This window comes from Tupaia chinensis, unplaced genomic scaffold, assembly GCF_000334495.1.
Source record: "Tupaia chinensis unplaced genomic scaffold, TupChi_1.0 Scaffold000465_1, whole genome shotgun sequence".
Lineage (NCBI taxonomy): Eukaryota > Metazoa > Chordata > Mammalia > Scandentia > Tupaiidae > Tupaia > Tupaia belangeri.
In genome coordinates this window covers 718416-736782 of record NW_006159974.1, presented here as the reverse complement: position 1 = coordinate 736782, position 18367 = coordinate 718416, and the positions used below count along the sequence as shown (strand labels likewise).

The 18367-nt window shown below is 57.1% G+C and overlaps 1 protein-coding gene across 2 annotated transcripts in view; it reads right to left on the bottom strand.

Annotated features, from left to right (window-relative positions):
* Positions 1–987: 987 nt before the first annotated feature.
* The window catches only part of RASA4B (RAS p21 protein activator 4B), a 28379-nt gene continuing 10999 nt past the window's right edge, over positions 988–18367 (bottom strand). The window contains exons 6-21 of one of the 2 annotated variants that reach the window (XM_006155652.2): positions 17449–17530; positions 16617–16748; positions 16280–16371; positions 14129–14246; positions 13763–13913; positions 13438–13502; positions 12817–12929; positions 12397–12589; positions 12075–12212; positions 11464–11608; positions 11068–11237; positions 7760–7897; positions 6439–6574; positions 4480–4600; positions 1697–1761; positions 988–1579 (exon numbers count right to left, since the gene is read on the bottom strand). In XM_006155652.2, coding sequence (XP_006155714.1) covers positions 1458–1579; positions 1697–1761; positions 4480–4600; positions 6439–6574; positions 7760–7897; positions 11068–11237; positions 11464–11608; positions 12075–12212; positions 12397–12589; positions 12817–12929; positions 13438–13502; positions 13763–13913; positions 14129–14246; positions 16280–16371; positions 16617–16748; positions 17449–17530 — 1981 coding nt within the window. In that variant the 3' untranslated portion in view covers positions 988–1457. The remainder of the gene's footprint in view (positions 1580–1696; positions 1762–4479; positions 4601–6438; positions 6575–7759; positions 7898–11067; positions 11238–11463; positions 11609–12074; positions 12213–12396; positions 12590–12816; positions 12930–13437; positions 13503–13762; positions 13914–14128; positions 14247–16279; positions 16372–16616; positions 16749–17448; positions 17531–18367) is intronic. The other variant, XM_027774655.1, reaches the window with a different exon arrangement.

Sequence of the window (18367 nt, the reverse complement as noted above, 5' to 3'; positions counted from 1 at the left end):
GTGTCTTGTAGGGAGGGAGCATAAGGCCAGTGACGGGGGTGGGGAGGTGGGGGATGGGGGGTGGCTGGTGAGAGGAGCCTGTATAGTGGGGGAGGTGGCAGCCAGAGAAGGGAAGAGGTTGACAGAGCCCTATTTGGAAGTCTCTGGCAAGGCCCCACTCAACCCACTCCCAGTCGTTTGCTACACCAGCCACCCCAGAATTGATTCAGTGTGTGACCCAGTGGCTAATCCACACTCCCCACAGAGCCAGTGGGGCTCCTCTCTGGCAGGGGCCAGGGCTCAGTAGGCAACCCCTAGAAGGGGAGGTTGGTGGGGTTTCAGAATGACTGAGCGAGGAAAAGCAGACAGACTCCCAGGATGCCAAGGACTCTACCCAAGACCCTCAGACCCCAAGATAAGGGGACTGGACCCCATTCAAGCTTTGCCAACAGTAGAACCACCTTTGGTGATGCGGGCCCCTATGGGGCAAGGGCAGAGGACCTTTGGTATGTGGGATCAGACAGTTAAGCAGGTACCTGCATGGCCAAGACGAGGCTGAGGCCTTAAAGGGGTTTGGGGGCTTCTCCCCACTGAGCCGGATCACTGTGGCACAGCCAGCAGCCTATCAGAACACGACAGTGGAGAGCCAGGAATCCCAGCACGGCCAACAGGCTCAGTGGGGTTGGGGCAACCCGTGGGTGCATGAAAGGGAAGGACACCCCTGCCGCTGGGCAGTCTTCATGGACACCCTGAGGAGAGCCTTGTTTGGGGGCTGCTGGGGCTGCAACACCCACGGAGGATGGAGGAGTGAGCCCAGGAGTATGGTGGAGACAGTAGCTGGGAGCAGCAAGCAGCCTCCCCGACAGGGGAAGCACAGGCAAGGGAGCAGGAGGTGCAGTGGCTCTGCGGGCAGCCTGGCTCCTTGGCCACCCACCAGTGGCCTCTGGGTGCCTCAGGACCCACTCTCTCCCCAGACCCCCATCACAGGATCCCAAAGCCTTTGCAGTGACAGCAGGTTTATTGTCGGCAACAGAGCACCGCGAGGCCCCTCCTGAGGGGCACAGGCAGCGGGGAGTGGGCGGAGGTGACTGGGAGCCCGTGGGTGCTGAGGTCAAGGCCTGGTCTCTCAGGGGCCCTGCATTGTTTCCTTCTCTGGGTCCCAGAAGGACGGTCCACTGGGCAGGAACCTTCTTAGGGGTGGTGAGAGGAAGGTCCCTGCAGAGTCTGGGCTGGTGGCAGCGGTGGCTGCAGGGGCCATATTGGGCAGCCAGGTCTGGCAGAGAAGTGGAGCCACCTAAATCCCCCAGAGACTTCAGGTGGCCACGACGGGCCATGGCCTTGTCAGATCTGTAAGGACCCTTGGACTCTTGGACCCTTGTCCCTGTTCCCCAATTTGCCCCACCCAGGAGACACCCAGGGCCTGCACCCCAGTGAGAGTGCACCTGGCAGGGGGCTGGACACCGAGCACAGGGCAGGCCTCACGTCTGCAGCTCCAAGAGGCGGTGGGGCTCCGAAGGCAGGGGAGTGGTTGGGCTGGAGCGATGGGCCTCCTGGAGCTCCTGCAGCACCTGGAGCAGCTGGGCCAGTGGGTCCTTGGAGGCTGGAGGCAAATGGAGCTGTGAGGGTGGCAGGCAGGGCTGATGGCCTGAGGATCCCACCCAGACACCTCCGAAAGAGGGCTCAGGTCACAGCACGAGTCCCAGTGGGAGGGACCTACCTTCGCCAGGGCCCAGTGGCATGGCGCCTGCCTCAGTGCCTCCTCTCAGCTCCCGGTGCTTCTCCCTGGGGCGGGGGGGCACAGAGTGAGGGTTGCAACCATGATGGCCCCTGCCAGAGCTCCGGTGCCCTTACTGAGGAGGGCTGGCCCCCAGTATGGGCCTCCTGAGGGGCTCTAGGGGCGAGGGCTGGCTCAACCTCTGAGAAAGAACCGTAGGCCCCAGTCTCAACCCTGGTCACCTTCCCCCTCCCTCCTCCAACTGCCTCCTTGACCCCCACTCCTGCCTTTGAGTCCACGTCACTCCTACTCTACAGGGCTCCTGGGGAAGCCAGCTGGGGCCATGGAGTCCCCTAATACTGACTGGCCATGGAGTGAATTTTTTCCTTGTGGGACTGGCATTTTAGGCGCAGCTCCTAACGGGGCTCACTGGAGATCCCGGCCTTGTTAGGTACAGCCCTGTGTTCACACAGAGAGAGGATGAGCTGCCAGGTGACCTCCTGTTTGAATTTCTTAATTTAGGGTTTCTCCCACTCAGGCTTTCTGCCACCCTGGTGGGTGCTGGGAGTCCTCCAGGCCCCGTGGGGTTGCCAGGCTTCATTACTGCTTCTCTTGGGGATGGTCAACTTCACCTTTGATCCACGCTGCCTCCACCAACCCTGCTCTGCTCCTCGCGAGCCTCCGTCACACCTCACAGAGCAGCTCAGATGCCATTCTGCCCAACCCTCCACTCACCCAGAATCTACAGGGCCTAGAAGGTGCCAAACCCTATTCTCAGCATTGGGGTTAGAGCAGCCATGCTGAAGTCCTGCCCTTGAGGGGCTCAGAGAGTAGTGAGCAGATAAGCCAGAAATGAGACGACATGCTCACTCAGCTCCCATGACCACAAGTCCCACAGGGCGAGAGCAGCAGTGGTCAGGAAGGGCCTCTCTGACGAGGTGGCATTTAAGCAGAGACCTGGATCAGGCAGGGGAATGAGTATGTGATAATCTGGTGAAGAACTTTCAGGCAAAGGACACAGCAAGGACTGGGGGAGCAAGGCCAGAAGCACAAGAAGGTGGGAGTGGTTGCAGTGGCGCATCCAGAAGGGGATGGTGGTGGGAGATGAGGTTGAGGAGACCCAGCTGGGTCCAGGGCTTGAACCATGGTTGCCCATGTGGGATCCAGAGCCTCAACCATCATACCACCTGCTGCCCTGGGGACTTTCACTTTTTTTTTTTTTTTTAAAGAATTGTTGGGCTGGGACCAGCAGTTGGCATAATAGCTATGTGGCTGGACTCCCATGTAGTCGACCACTGTTTGAATCCCGAACCTGGTGGCTTAAACTCACGCCAGGCGCATGTGCATGTGTGCCCAAGGCAGTGAAGTCAATGGATCGAGAGGCACTGGTGGAGGGAAGGCCTGTTGGTATCAGACCCCAGAGGAAGGGAGCTGGAATGGGAGGGGTGGCTAGAGTGGTACTGGAGTGGGGGTTCTCAAGGCAGCAGTAGTAGTGGTTAGGACCAAAGGCACTGGAGCCAAGGGGCTTAGGTTCTAATCTCTCCTTGGTCACTTTCTGGCCTAAATGGGCATAAGGGCACAGGCTTGGTTCCATGGTTGTAAATTTGTTTTTAAATTTGCTCTAACCCACATGCACTCGCAGCCAGAGACACAGAGAAAGAGAGAGAGGAGGGGAGGAGGAAAGTGAGAAAGTACCCCTTAGGAGGGATGGCCACACTGTGATCCTCTCCTCCTTTCTCTGCTCGGGATTTGGGACACAGACACACAGACGCGCGCACACACACACACACACACACACACACACACACGCCTATTGTCTTTTAAACTGCCAGGTCTGGGTCTCAAACCATGCCACCCGCCATGCGGGACACAGTCCCCTTCATGCCATCGCTGGTCCTGTTTGAATATTAAATGTGCTTACACATGAAACGCCTTGCAAGTGAACAGGAAGAGGAGGGAGAGGAAGGTGAGGAGATGGAGGGGGAAGGGGGGGACTCATGACAACTCTAGGGTCTGGAGTGAGGTCCAGGTGGGTGGGAAGTACAGGGCAGGGTGGTCCATCACCCTCTAAAGGGAGGATAAATCATTGAACAAGGGGATAGGAGTAGGCATGACCCAGGGAGTGCCAGTGAGTCAGGGCTACACCATCAGAGAGGAGGTGGCCGCCAAGTGACAGGAGGCTGCTGTGACTGCAGCTCACAGGGGAACAGTGCTTCTAGGCAAAAGCTTGAGCTTTGAAGGGTTTTAAGGGAAGAGATGAGGAGCAAGGAGGACCCCACTCGCCCCCAGCCCCCATGTGCCACGATGTACGGTGTGAGCAAGAAAAGCAAGCTCAGGCCACGCTCGCTCTTAGGAAGCAGCGGGGTCACCTTAATGCCTCCTGATGCTGGGCCCCACCCGAGAGAGACTGAGGCCCCGCGTCCTGTTTCTAAAGTTGTGTTGGGAGAGCATCCTGTTGTCTAAGCTGCAACAGGGTCAGGGCTCAGGAGCCACTGAATTAGGCAAGAGGGCCGAGAGACTCAGGGAGCTGGCTGAGTACCCTCAGACCGTGGGGAGGCAGGGTCAGCCCAGGGCAGGAAGTAGCCATGGCCCTGACTCTGAGGGCTTCATCCTAACCCGAGGTGGTCCAGGCACCCTCCCGGGTGCGACCATGAGGGCTGCCCACTAGAAGGAGGTGGCCAGGCCAGAGCAGCCCACACCCCAGCTCCAGCCCCAGTCTGCCAGGTTCCCCAAGGGCTTTACAGGCTCTCCTGGGTAGTCTTGCTGCCCCTACATGGCCTCCTCACCGCAGTGCAGGTTCCACGCCCAGCAGGTGCCGGTAGATGAGCTGAGCCTCAAGGTCATGGTCAAGAGGGTCGTTCCACTCCTGCAGCGTCACCCTGGACCGGGTCTTATCGCAGCCTCCATCTGGAGCACAGGGAGGGGGAGTTACGAACAGGCACTGTGGGACTACCACGCCCAATGTCCTGGGAAACCAAGGCCTGGAGAAGGAGCAGGATGGACTCGATGCACAGTGCAGGCTGGCCCAGGCCGCGCCTGAAGCACACCACCCTTCTGGGGCCGCGGTTCATCCTGACTTCAGCTCCTGAACCGTGTAGGACGCCAGAGCTTGGAGCATGGGGGTTCTGTGGGATACCACTCGGGCAAGCTGGGCAACTTCCAGGGAGGTTTCCTGCCTGGGAAGCAGCAGGGAGCAGCCTGGACTATGAGACTGAGGGAGTGGGCACAAGGGCTCGTGCCTTGGAATGAGCTGGCCCTGCCACTGGCTGGCTTCCTGACCTTAGGCAGAGTTATCTGCCCTCTCTAAGCCTTGGTTTCTCCCCCATAAAAGGGATAACAGGCCATGGTAAGCCCCACTTCAGTAACAAGGCATTCTGTGATGGCTACAGTCAGAGGCTGCAGGTAGGGTCGACAAGCCAGCAAAGTCCTTGAAAAGAGTCACCAAGAGCCACCAATCCCCACCCACTGCTGAAACTGCAAATCCAGGGCTGGTCTAAGTAGGGGGTTAGGTTCTACTTCCACACCTGGCTCTGAAGCCTGAGGCCTGGCCTGGCCTAGAGGCCAGGGGCTCCAAATAGTGAGTCTATTTTGTAAAGTAGGTGTGGATAAAGGGAAGATCTTGAAAGTTCTAGAAGCATACTGTCCAAGAGGGTAGCCTCTAGCCACTTGAGGCTAATAAAGTTAATGAAAATTAAAAACAACTTAAACAATTTACAACTTGGACTGGACGATGGAACAACAGTAAAATGCAAAGCTCTGCAAGGCTGACCCATGCGGGAAGGTTCTGAGTTCATGTCCACAGATCTCCCTGAGTACACCAGGCACCCGTATATCCATGACCTAGAGCTGGCTGAAGCTGGGGAGGGATCATGGTGACAAGACCCAGTTGGGAATATTGTCTCTCTCTCTCATGGAAGAAATAAACTTGGGACCAGCAGCTAGCAAAATGGCTATGTTGCTGGACTCCCATTTAGTCAACCGCGGTTCGTGTCCTGGACCCAGCGGCTTAAACTCACGCCGGGCGCGTGTCCAAGATCCCGAGAGGAGAATGGAGGAGAAGGGATTGTGGCATGGTCATCCCCCATGGGGGGTGATTTCTCGCTTTCTGGCGAGCGCATGTATCCGATAGCAAAATCCTCTTCAAAAAAAAAGAAAAAAAAGAAATAAACTTAAAAAAAAAATTAAGAGGCCAGCAGGTGGTATGGTGGGTAAGGCGCTGGACTCCCACATGGCTGACTGCAGTTTAAGTCCTGGTCCTGGCAGCCTGAAAATCATACCAGGCACATGTGCATACATGCCCAAAATTCCGAGAAAAGAATGGAAGAGATGGGACTGCAGTGTGGCCATCTCCCCAGGGAGTGATTTCTCACTTTCCCCCTCTCTCTCTGGTGATCACATATCCCTTAAAGCAAACTAAAAAGGAAACACACCAAAAACAGAGTGTTTCTCTCTCTTACATATGCATGTACACATTGTCTCTTGAGTTAAATTAAAAAAAAAAAAAAAAAAGGAGAGAAATTGGATTCTGAGTTTTCAGCTCTCAGAGCCTTCAAAGTCTCCCCTCACAAGCATCACACACGTGATGGGAGGGGTGCAGGGGGCTGGCTTTCCTCAGGTCAGTTCCCACAGGTGCACCACGGGCACCCAGCCAGGCTGGCCAGGCAGGTTCAGGGGTCCCTTCTCCCAGCCAGGGGTGCGAGGCCTGCTGTGAGCAGACGCAAACAGGGCCCAGGCTCCGTGCCCACCTGTCCTGTCCTTCTGCTGGCAGCAGCTCCACTTGTCCCCGCGGAAGACGCCAGGGTGGTAGGAGCCCAGCAGGCCAGTGTTGTTGATGCTCACTTTCCGCAGCGCGGACAGCCACTGGTTCAGCTCGTTCACGCACTGCAGGGGCCGGGGTGGGGGAGACCTCCTCTAAGTGGCCCTCGCTACTTGGGGCTCCCGGACCACTCAGGACGCCACGTTCCCCATGAGCCCACTCAGCAGCTGAGTGAATTAGGAAAGGCTGCCCTTCAGTGGGAAAGTCACGAGTCCACGCCGGGCGTGGGGCTGGGTGAGCAGGGTGTGGGCTGACTTCAGCACCGCTGGCCCGCGCCATGCCCCTTGAAGCCCAGAACCTGCCAATTACATGTGCTGTCACCACTTCTTCCCTGTGGCTCTGGAGCCTGACTCGAAAGGGAACTCTTAGTGGGCAGGACCCCAAGGGGTGGCTCTGTGCTCTACCCAGCAACCCACTTCGGCCACGCACGTGTGTGCCCATCATCTAATGGTGGCTGAGGCTGGGGGTGCACGATGGCATGAGGGTCCTGCTGGGGGCGCGGTCTCTGTCTCTTTCACTTGCTCTTGCAATAAATCAACTTTAAAAAGAAAACGCTGCACCCCTCCTTGCTGCACCTCTCCTTGCTGCACCCCTCCTTGCTGCACCCCTCCTTGCTGCACCCCCCCTCGGCCCCTCCCTCTGCTCTCATTCTCCTTTGGCTCCCTCCAGGGCACTGTCACCACCTGATACTCCTCCCTGGGTATGGCTTCCTGAGGCCAGGGCCTCTGCTTTCTCTAGAACCTTGAGAAAAACGTTTTCTAAATAAATGAGTTACTAAATGGACAGAAAGAGTATTTGAGAGCATGCACCCAGAACCAGGCGTGTGTGCAAATGCATGATCAGTGCACGCTGATGCATCCACGGAAACGCACACTCACCAACCCGGGTACTTTCAAGTACAGTTTCCCACACTGAGGTGCAGTGGACAAGCTCCAAATCACAGGGACCATGTCCTGGACCACCCACACCTACATGTGGGTGCCCCCAAAAAGGCATGGCCATGGCCATGGCCTCCCAGATGCTCAGAGTCCAGGACCACACACACGCACACACGTGCATGCACATGTGCGCACACACATACACGCTGCATTCATGTCAGATCACACGTGTCCCGCTGTGCCAAATGTGGTCATAAGAGGGTGAGAGGCCACTCCCTCCTTATCCTGGCCCACCTGGGGAGACTCCCAGCACACCACTCCCCCAGCCCCTCCACTCGCAGTGCCCCCTTACCCCTTTGGCACAGCCCGTACCTTGCACTGCAGGTAGGCCGTCTGGGGCCTGCCCGCATCATCTGTGTAGATGACCTGCATGACGTGTGAGCTGCCGAAGCTCTTCTCTTCCACCTTCTCTGCTGCCCGGATATTGGCAAGCTTGATGAGGGTGCTTTTCTGGGGCCGGGAAGGGAAGGGAGACTCAGGACCTGAGGCTCCACTTCTGTCCCTGGGCCCCAGCCTCCCCTCTGCAGCACCAGGGTTTTGTGTGGAGGACCCAAGGTGCCCATCGCTCCTGAGTGCCTGCCAGGACAGAGCACAGCCTGCCAGTGGCCAAGTGCCCAGCTACTGGGAAGGGAGAGGCCTTCCCAGCAAGCTTGGGGAGCCTGAGCTCTGGAACAGTGCAGACGCCAGCACACCTAGCTACGAAGTCACGCCTGCATGGCCCAAGCCCTGCGCCTCTGCATTGACTACTGTCCCAACTCATCCTTATTTCTCAGGCTCTAAAATGCATGTCCCCTCCGTGCCCCCTCACCTCCTGCCAGTATCAAATCTGATGAGATGTAGCTGGGACTAAGGGAAGGTCTGCATCTAAAATACACACACCCCTGAGCAGCCCACAACCTGAGAACGTTGTCCACCCCCCTCCCCCAGGTTCCAGCTCATTCTCCTTGCCTATTGAATTCTCTCCCATCAGAACTCACTCAGGCCCCTCACCATCTGAGTGACTGTCCCTATGGCCCTCAGGCTGATGCCCACACTTCCCAGTCTGGCATCCAGGCCCCCACCCCGTTGGGCTCAGGGACAAGCAGAGCAGACACACTGCCATCTCCTGGGAGCATGCCTCTGAGCAGGGTGGTATCTGCCAAAGGACAAAGGGAGAGGCAGGATCCTCCATCCAGCCCAGAAGATGTGCTGCCCATGCTGGGGTGTACCTGCTGCACAGGGGAACACAGGATGTGCCACTGAAGGGTGGCGCACCATGCCAAGGAGCCGGAGATGACCCTGACTTGGGGAAAGAGGGCCCTGGCAGATAAGCAGGCTTTGCTGTGGCTGTGAGGAAACACTGAGAAGACTTGAAGGCCTCTCCAGAGGTAAAGAAGCTGGGGGACCACCAGTTGGTCTATTGGCTATGTCACTGAACTCCCATGTAGTCGACTGCGGTTCAAGTCCCAGACCTGGTGGCTTAAACTCACACCGGGAGCATGTGCGTGCGTGCCCAAGATCCCGAGAGGAGAATGGAGAAGGGATTGCGGCATGGCCATCCCCTCTGGGGGGGGTGGTTATTTCTCACTTTCTGTCTCTCTTTCTGGCGAGCGCGGTTATTTCTCACTTTCTGTCTCTCTTTCTGGCGAGCGCACGCACCCTATAGCAAAAACCTCTCCAAAAAAAAAAAATAAAGCTAGGCTCAGCAGAGGGGTCACCCCAGTGAGGCCCAGAGGAGATCTGCTTGGCAAATTAAAGCATACCAGGAAGATGGAGAAAAACACTGGCTGTCTGCCACAGTGTAACAGCTACGAAGCTCAGGGGGCAGTGGCTCTGGAGGACAGTATACTAGGCCTACAGTCTCTGCGGTGTTAGAGTGGGTGGTCAGAGCAGAGATCAGAGAAGAAAGTCAGAGCAGGCTTCAGCTCAAGGTAAATAATTTTGTGGGCTGCCCCAGTAGCCTGAGGGAGCCAGATCCCAACCCTGGTGACTTGAAAAACACACCAGGCACATGTGAACCGAGAACAGGAGATGGGATCGCACTGCAGTGACCAGAGCTTTCTCCCTCTCCCACATTCTGTCTCTCTCTGGTGAATACACACACCCTTTGGCAACTGAACAAAATTAAAAATTAAAATAATGAAATAATCAAAGAACTTTCTAACAAAGAGCTGCAAAGACAGGACAGTGGCAAGCAAACAGTCTTTTGGAAGTCTTGGAGAAGTGGGCTGTCACCCAGACAGACCCAAGCCCCCTCCGTGCCAAGGGCGTCATCTTCCTGTCTAGCGTGACCTTGCAGCTGGTCCTGGCCTGGCCTTCTTCTCTGACCCCAGTGGACCCAGGGATGGGCTCCGAGGAAGGGGACAATGCCTCTAGGGTGTTACAATCTCTCAGAGCCCCGCTCACCCTCCTCCCTCCTTACTCACCTTGGAGGTGGGCGTCTTGGCAAAGCTGAGTGCCTCGGTGGTGAGTGAGAAGTGGAGCTTCTTGAAGGAAGAGGACATGAGGGGTCCTTTGCCCTTGGTCCTGTGGATGAAGAGTGTCCCCTCCTTCACAAGTGGTGCCTGTAAGCTCAGCGTCTGCTGCAGGTCCAGCTCTGTAGCCCAGGAAGGGAAGACAAGTGAGCCAAGTGAGTGAGGACAGGGCCCAGGAGGCCCCAGTGTGACCAGGAGGCGGTGGGCTGGGCCACAGGAGATACAGAGAGTGGTGGGTGGAGCCAAGGGCCAGGGATGGGGCAAACATGACCAGGGCAGTGGGCAACATAGGAGCGAAGGAACAGTGAGGGGTGGTGGTTATTTCTCACTTTCTGTCTCTCTTTCTGGCGAGCGCGGTTATTTCTCACTTTCTGTCTCTCTTTCTGGCGAGCGCACGCACCCTATAGCAAAAACCTCTCCAAAAAAAAAAAATAAAGCTAGGCTCAGCAGAGGGGTCACCCCAGTGAGGCCCAGAGGAGATCTGCTTGGCAAATTAAAGCATACCAGGAAGATGGAGAAAAACACTGGCTGTCTGCCACAGTGTAACAGCTACGAAGCTCAGGGGGCAGTGGCTCTGGAGGACAGTATACTAGGCCTACAGTCTCTGCGGTGTTAGAGTGGGTGGTCAGAGCAGAGATCAGAGAAGAAAGTCAGAGCAGGCTTCAGCTCAAGGTAAATAATTTTGTGGGCTGCCCCAGTAGCCTGAGGGAGCCAGATCCCAACCCTGGTGACTTGAAAAACACACCAGGCACATGTGAACCGAGAACAGGAGATGGGATCGCACTGCAGTGACCAGAGCTTTCTCCCTCTCCCACATTCTGTCTCTCTCTGGTGAATACACACACCCTTTGGCAACTGAACAAAATTAAAAATTAAAATAATGAAATAATCAAAGAACTTTCTAACAAAGAGCTGCAAAGACAGGACAGTGGCAAGCAAACAGTCTTTTGGAAGTCTTGGAGAAGTGGGCTGTCACCCAGACAGACCCAAGCCCCCTCCGTGCCAAGGGCGTCATCTTCCTGTCTAGCGTGACCTTGCAGCTGGTCCTGGCCTGGCCTTCTTCTCTGACCCCAGTGGACCCAGGGATGGGCTCCGAGGAAGGGGACAATGCCTCTAGGGTGTTACAATCTCTCAGAGCCCCGCTCACCCTCCTCCCTCCTTACTCACCTTGGAGGTGGGCGTCTTGGCAAAGCTGAGTGCCTCGGTGGTGAGTGAGAAGTGGAGCTTCTTGAAGGAAGAGGACATGAGGGGTCCTTTGCCCTTGGTCCTGTGGATGAAGAGTGTCCCCTCCTTCACAAGTGGTGCCTGTAAGCTCAGCGTCTGCTGCAGGTCCAGCTCTGTAGCCCAGGAAGGGAAGACAAGTGAGCCAAGTGAGTGAGGACAGGGCCCAGGAGGCCCCAGTGTGACCAGGAGGCGGTGGGCTGGGCCACAGGAGATACAGAGAGTGGTGGGTGGAGCCAAGGGCCAGGGATGGGGCAAACATGACCAGGGCAGTGGGCAACATAGGAGCGAAGGAACAGTGAACAGGAGGCTGTGGGTGGGGCCGCACAGGGAAGCACTCACCCTCCTTCTCCCCGATGTCCACGAGCTTGGTGATGAAGTCCTTAAGCTGCGCCACGCCCTGGCGCACCATGGGCTGCAGCGGCTCCATCCAAGCCTCCTTAGCCCTTGAAGCTGGTGTGTCCATGTTGCCCACATTCTGGACCGCCTAGGGATGACAGCAGGAAGGACCAGACTCTCCTGGCTCAGCGGACTGGTCTCTGAACCCCACCCCTACAGGTCTATGCCATTCCCGGGGTAGATGGAGACAGAGGTGGCAGAGGCCCTCTCCTCCGGTCCACCCAGAGCCACAGGGATCAGGAATGAATGGATCACAGCGCTTGAAGCCTTTGGGGACTATGATAATTAAGGCCATTTGGGCCCCACCTGTTGGCTTTCCTCTGCTGGTTTAATATCAGATTCTGCCACACAAGGCAGCCCAGCCCCAGCTCAGTGCAGAGCAGACAGGTACTGTCTGGGAATGGACCCGCTTGTAAAGGTCCGAGTCACCACTGACTAGCTGTGCAACCTCTGTCCCCCTGCAGACCTGTTCACTTGAGGACCATAAGAAAGCTCTGTAAACTGTGAAGTACGAGTATCCTCCCGTGAACCAGGGGGGGACACACAGCCCGCACCTTGGCCAGCAGGAGCAGGGTGCGGCTGGTCCGGGCGTCTGCATGCCGCTCCCGCAGGTGGAAGAGTTTGGGAGACATGATGGCGGGAGAGAAGAAGCGCAGGCACAGGAAGCTGGTGACAGCGATGAATGGCACGTTCTGGAAGGGTGTGGGAGACAAGAGGCTGGATTCCCCCAGGCCTAGGCTGGGCTCCTGACAGCCCCCTTCCCTTTGGCTCCAGGACTCTTCCCCTCCACCGGCCTTTGGCTTCGAACCCTCTCCGCCGCTCCTTCTCCCCACTTCTCACTTCCCTCCGCCCCAGTCCAGCCAGCAGAGGGCGCACCTCCTCCTGGACGCTGGGGAAACGCTCGCGCACGCGCTGGAAGAGCTGGCGGAACGTGGCGCGGACCACTGCCGGGCATGCGCGAACGGAGCGACAGAGCGCGCTCAGCAGCGCCCCCAGGTGGGTTCTCAGCGTCTGTGCGCTCTGCTCCAGCACCTCCGCCTCGGTCTGTGGGCGGTGCAGCCCTGAGCACCTGCGTGGGCAGGGCGGCATCAGCACAGAGGATCGCAGTCAGCCACTGCACACACGACGCGGACGGGGGCTCCGGAGACAAGCGCCGAAAGGCATCGGCCGAGACCCGGACACAGAAGGCGGGCAGAACGACGACAGGTAAACCAGGCAGACAGATCCATAAACACCCTCGCAGACAGACCCTATACCCAATTCCCACCGGCCCCCCAGGGATGACCCCAGCCTCACCCTACATCCTTAACTTCCACTTTGCTGGGGTCCAACTCCACGTACTTCTTCTCCTCAAATACCCTGTCAATGATGGGGCCCAGGACCCCGTGCAGATACCGCATTCCCGCCACCTGCAGGCCACCACAAGCTGCATGGGTCCTGTTTTCCCCACCAGCTGTCCGCCATCCCCCACAGCGGCCTCCCCACCTGCCCCATGAGCCGTCTGGCGCTGTAACTGCCCAGGATGCAACCAATGACATGAGTGGGGCAGCTCAGCAAGCTTTCTTTTTTTGAGAGAGAGATTTTTACTATAGGGCACATGCACTCGCTGGAGATACAGAGAGAGAGACAGAAAGCAAGAAATCATTCCCCTGGGAGATGGCCACCTGCAATCCCTTCTCCTCCATTCTCCTTTTGGGCACACGCATACACGTGCCCAGCATGATTTTAAGCCACTGGGTCCAGGACTCAAACTGCCAGTTGACTATGTGAGAGTCTAGCAATGCAACCATTATGCCATCTGCTGGTCCCTGCAGCTCAACTCTTACGTAAGACAATACTTGTCCCAACTGACTCTTGGCTTCTCTAAACCTCAGTGTCATTGTCTATAAAATAGGATTATATATCATGAGACCTCACCTTCAGAAAAGACTCCATAGATTTCGAAGCCAGAGAGTTGCTCCGGAACAGGGTGTTGGCCTCACCTGCAAGGAGAGGTTTCTGTGGATAGGGGATTGGGACAAGACTGTGGGGAAAAGATGGGGACAGCGGGCTTTGGGGTTGGGGGCTCTAAGCTGGCCCCACAGCAAAGGGCCTCCTTGCCCCCTCCCAAGCCACCATTCCACTTCTGCCCTTTGCTCTTCCCCTCGCTCCCTCCTATCTGTCCTATCAGCCTCTTTCCTACAGGGCTCCCCAACCCCTGCCACGTCTGAGGTCGGCTCCTGGCCAGGCCCCACTTCCTCACTGGTACGCCCCAGCTCCAGCTGGAAGAGCAGGTCCAGAAAGTCCTTGGCCAGTCCCTGCCCCAGGAAGAGCTTGAGCAGGTTGGTGGCCACATCCTGGCGGCATTCAGCACTTGTCGTCTCCTCGATGAGTGGGATCAGCTGCCCTGGGCCCTGTGGGAGGCAAGAAGAGGCAGGGCCAGGGATGCACGGACATCCACACCCTCCACTCTGAGGACCTCAGAGCCCCGTGGGGCACTTTCCCAAGGGATGGCCTGGCCGGGACCCTGGGCACTTTTCTCCTCAAAACCCCCTTTTCTGTGGGTTTAGAAGGACAGGGAGGACAGGCCAACATGACTGGACCCTCCCACCTGCCTGCCCGGCCTCACCTGGACGCCCAATTTCACCTCACGGCACAGCAGCTGCACCAGGGGCTGGTAGTGGCAGGAGGGTAGCACCGTCTCGTCCCGCAGCCGCACCTCCAGCTGCAAGGAGCCCAGGTTGCCCCTGGAACGGGCAGTCTGTGACCTCTCCACCAGGGACCCCGGCCGCCCTGGGCTGCGTCCCCTCCCATGGCCTCGGCCTTCCCCCCTTGGGGTGAGCCTCCCAGTCCCTCTGCTCATGTCCTCCACCTGCCACCGGCCCTGTGTGGGGTCCCTGCTCTGCCCACCTCCCGTGCACTGCCTGTGCTGTTTTCTGTTTGGAAAGCTCCTCCCGCCTCGCCTCGTTACCCATGGGAACCCTGTTGTCTTTGTCACCTCCAGACTCCTATGGACCCCAAGCTTGACCCATGTGGGCTCCCCAACCTTGAATCTACCATTTATACACTTCCAGGTAATGGTGCCTTCACACCTTCACACGCACACTTCACACCAGAAGCAGGTCTCTAACCATCACAGCCACCTGCCAGAGAAGCTGCGGCTTCGTCAGGGTAACACAAATAAGGTCTGACTTTTTTTTTTTTTTAACCAGAGAACACATGTGCTCCCCAGAGACAGACAAAGTGAGACAGCACTCCACAGAGGGCACGGCTGGGTCACAGCCCTTGTTTCCATTTCCCCTTCCAGTCAGGATTTTGGGCACCCGCACACACAGCCTGGCACGCTTATCTCTCCCTCCCTTTTCCCCTTTTTCTTCCTTCTCTCTCTCTCTTTTTAATTTGCCAAAAGATGAGTGTGCTCGGGAACCAGCAGTTAGCGTAATGGCTATGTCGCTGGTCTCCCACGTAGTCGACCGCGGTTCGTGTCCCAGACTCGGTGGCTTAAAACTCACGCTGGGCGCGTGTGCATGCGTGCCCAAGATCCCGAGAGGAGAATGGAGGAGAAGGGATTGCGGCGTGACCATCCCCCCTGGGGGGTGATTTCTCGCTTTCTGTCTCTATGTCTCTCTCTGTCTGTCTGGCGAGCGCACGCGCCCTACAGTGAAAATCTCTCAAAAAAAAAAAAAAAGATGAGTGTGCTCACCAGGAAACAAAGACAGAGACACAAAAGAAGAAAGCACCCCCACCCCCGCCACCGCCGAGCATGGCCACCCTGAGATCCCGTCTCTGTTTCTCCTTTCTCTCGGGATCTTGGGCTCACTCGCACATACACCCAGGTTTCTCAGGCCACCAGGTTTGGAACTCAAGCCACACCCTCGACCACATGGGCTCCACGCCCTACCCACCATACCACAGCTGGCCCTGAGATCTAACCTGTGAAGATCTAACTTCTGGGCTTCTTTGCTTTGACCTCTCTGGGTGAGGGTGCTGCCCAAGCTTCTCACGGTCTAATTAGCCCCGCCCTGGCCGTCTCCGCCCCTCTCCATCCCATCCTGGGAAGGCCGCAGTGAAGGGCTGGAGCTGTAGGGCGGGACTGCAGTTCTCTAAGCACAGGACAGCTCAGGAAGTGATGCTGCCCACACAGCACAGCCCTGGGCTGGCTCCACAGCAATGCCCGGTGCTGGACACGTGCACCCCATGCTGTCAAGGGTAGGCATGAGGGTTCCGGGGCCTTCTGCAGGGAGAGAGATGCGAACTACCGGAGGGGTGTGGGAACGCAGCAAGCAGGCCACAGAGCTTCCAGGGCAGGACTGCCAGACTTAGCAAAATAAAATTACAAGACACCTGGTTAAACCTAAGTAGTCTTTTTATTTCAATTTTTCTTATTTTTTCTTAATAGTATGTCTCAAATATTGCATGGCCATGGTTCTCCTAAAGAGGTGTCCATTTTGTATCTGAAACTCAGTTTAGCTGAGTCTGTCCTGGATCTGGTCACCCTATTCCCGGGGCACCTTGGTGAGGGGGTCGAGCTAGGGCTTGTACTAGAAACTTCCAGGAGGCAGAAAGCAGGAGACCTGTCTTGGCTCCGGGCCCAGAGGACTGGGCTGAGTGCAGGACGGCAGGGAAGGAGTAGAAGCCAGGTCTAGCCTGGTGAGAAGGATCCTGGCCTGGCTGTGCCCGTCTCCTGACCAGCTCACCTGCCCTGCCTGCCGGTAGCCAGTTCTCAAATCTAAGCATGCCCACCCCCACCGACCCATCCCAGCTAGAGCCCAGCACTCACTCATCCCTTCGACTCTTGGACTGGTCGGGCTGCAGCCGGAACCAGCCCTCCTCCTGCTGGGCCACACACAGGCTCTGGATGTTCACTGCCACCTGGGGGATGGGTAGGTGACAGGTCATGCAGGGCTGGGACAACGAGGTCTCTTTCCTGACAACCATTGTTCTCTTAGTGATAAGGGGTACTTCCAAGGGTCCCTGGGCAGCTGTGGCAGTGGAGGGACACTTGCTGGTTCTAGGAATCCCAAGCTTCCTGAATGTCTCTCTGGGCAAACTGGAAGGGTGTCCTCGAGGGGTGGCTGGGGCGGTGGCAGGTGCACTGTTGCCAGGGCGGTGCTCACTTTGCCCAGGAAGTCATTTCGGCTGACAAGGTCCCAGTCCCAGGCCTCCACGCACAGCACCTCTGCAGATCCCTCCTCCAGCTCAAATTCAAACGTCTCATTCCAACGTGGGTAGCAGGATTTCTTCACGATCTGCCCAGAGAGCAGTGGGAGGGGCTGGGCTGATCACATGGGGCTCCCTGGCACAGCTGGCCCAAAGCCTGCCCCGGATTCCTGCAGCTCCCTCTCCCCGGAGGCTCTGCAGCTGCAGAGGTAAGAACTCCCTGTCTACACCTCCACCCATTTCTCGGATGGAGAAATTGAGGCCCAGAGTGTCCAAGGCCATGCAGCAAAATGGTAGAGATTGCATCAAGAACCCAGACCTCGGGGACCAGCAGGTGGCGTGGTGGTTAAGGCACTGGACACTCCCACATAACCAACCACAGTTCGAGTCCTGGACCTGATGGCTTGCTTTCGCACTTTCCCTCTCTCTCTCACTCCCTCTATGCCTCACTCTGATCAAATTTAAAAAGTGATAATAAACAAAATTAAATAAATAATTCTTAAAAAAAAAACCCAAAAAACAGACCTCGACGCCCTCCCCATCAGGCCTGAGCCCACCATCCGGCTGTTTCCTGGAAGACAGGAAGGCAGTGAGGGCAGCTGTGGGGCTTTTCAGGTTATCCCCATTCTGGCTGGACCGCCTACCCACCGCCAGGATGGCCAGAAGGGCGGGACCTGCTGTCTCCTCAGGTCGCCCACCTCTCTGAGATGCCTTCCTAAGACCCAGGCCCCACCCTGACCACCCAGGTGATGTCGAGATGAGGCACAGGAGGTCCCTGAGGTCTCTCACCGAGGTCTCCTGTGTCCGGCCTTTGTAGCGCACACGGACAAAAGGGTCAGATGCACCGTTCCGGTCCTTTGGGGCTAGGTCCCTGGTGGGGGGAGCAGATCATTCACTTGTCGCCCTTCCCCAGCCTGTCATGGCTGGAAAGGCCTGGGCTCATCCTGCCCCGGCTAGGCTGGCTGGCTGGACAGTGCCTCTACCCCTCTGGACCCCTATTCCCAGTGGCCACTCTTGGGCCATCACATGGCCAAGGTTCCCCCAAGATGGAGGCCAGCCACAGGCCAGTGCTGCACCTCACTCTGGGAGTGCCGGGAGGCAGGTGTAGCCGAGAACAGCCCAGGCCGTGTGCCCTGCTCTCTGTTCTCTGGGCAGCCCGGGGCGGGGGCAACCTTCCGAAGCCTCAGTTTCCACATTGGGAAGATGGAAGAGTGGCATAATGGACTTCTGGAAGGCCCGCCCCAGTAGTGTCTCCACCTTGGGGCGTGCGGTTGCAGTCCTCATCCCTGCCCTCCCCTCTCTCCGGGGATGACTCTTCATACTGGTCACCGCGCCCCAGGTTTAGAGCCCTATGTGGAAGAGCAAGGCCCACCCTGCGATTTACTATACATAGATACCATTTTCTGCCTAGCTCCATATTTTTTAAAAGAATTATTTTAACTTTATTAATTTATTTTAATTTGACCAGAAAGGACAGAGAGAGAGCAAGAAAGCAAGCCGCCAGGTGCAGGACTGAATGATGGTTGGCCATGTGGGAGTCCAGCGCCCTTAACACCTGCCCCCACCCCAGCTCCATATTTCCAACTGTAAGCCTCTGGTGTTTGCCTTCTTTCCCTCTCAAAACTGTCTGCTAGTACTCCAAGGTTGGCCTTGCGAATCTGCTAGAAATATGAGAAAATGTTCTTTCTTCCTCTGCAGCAAACGGGGC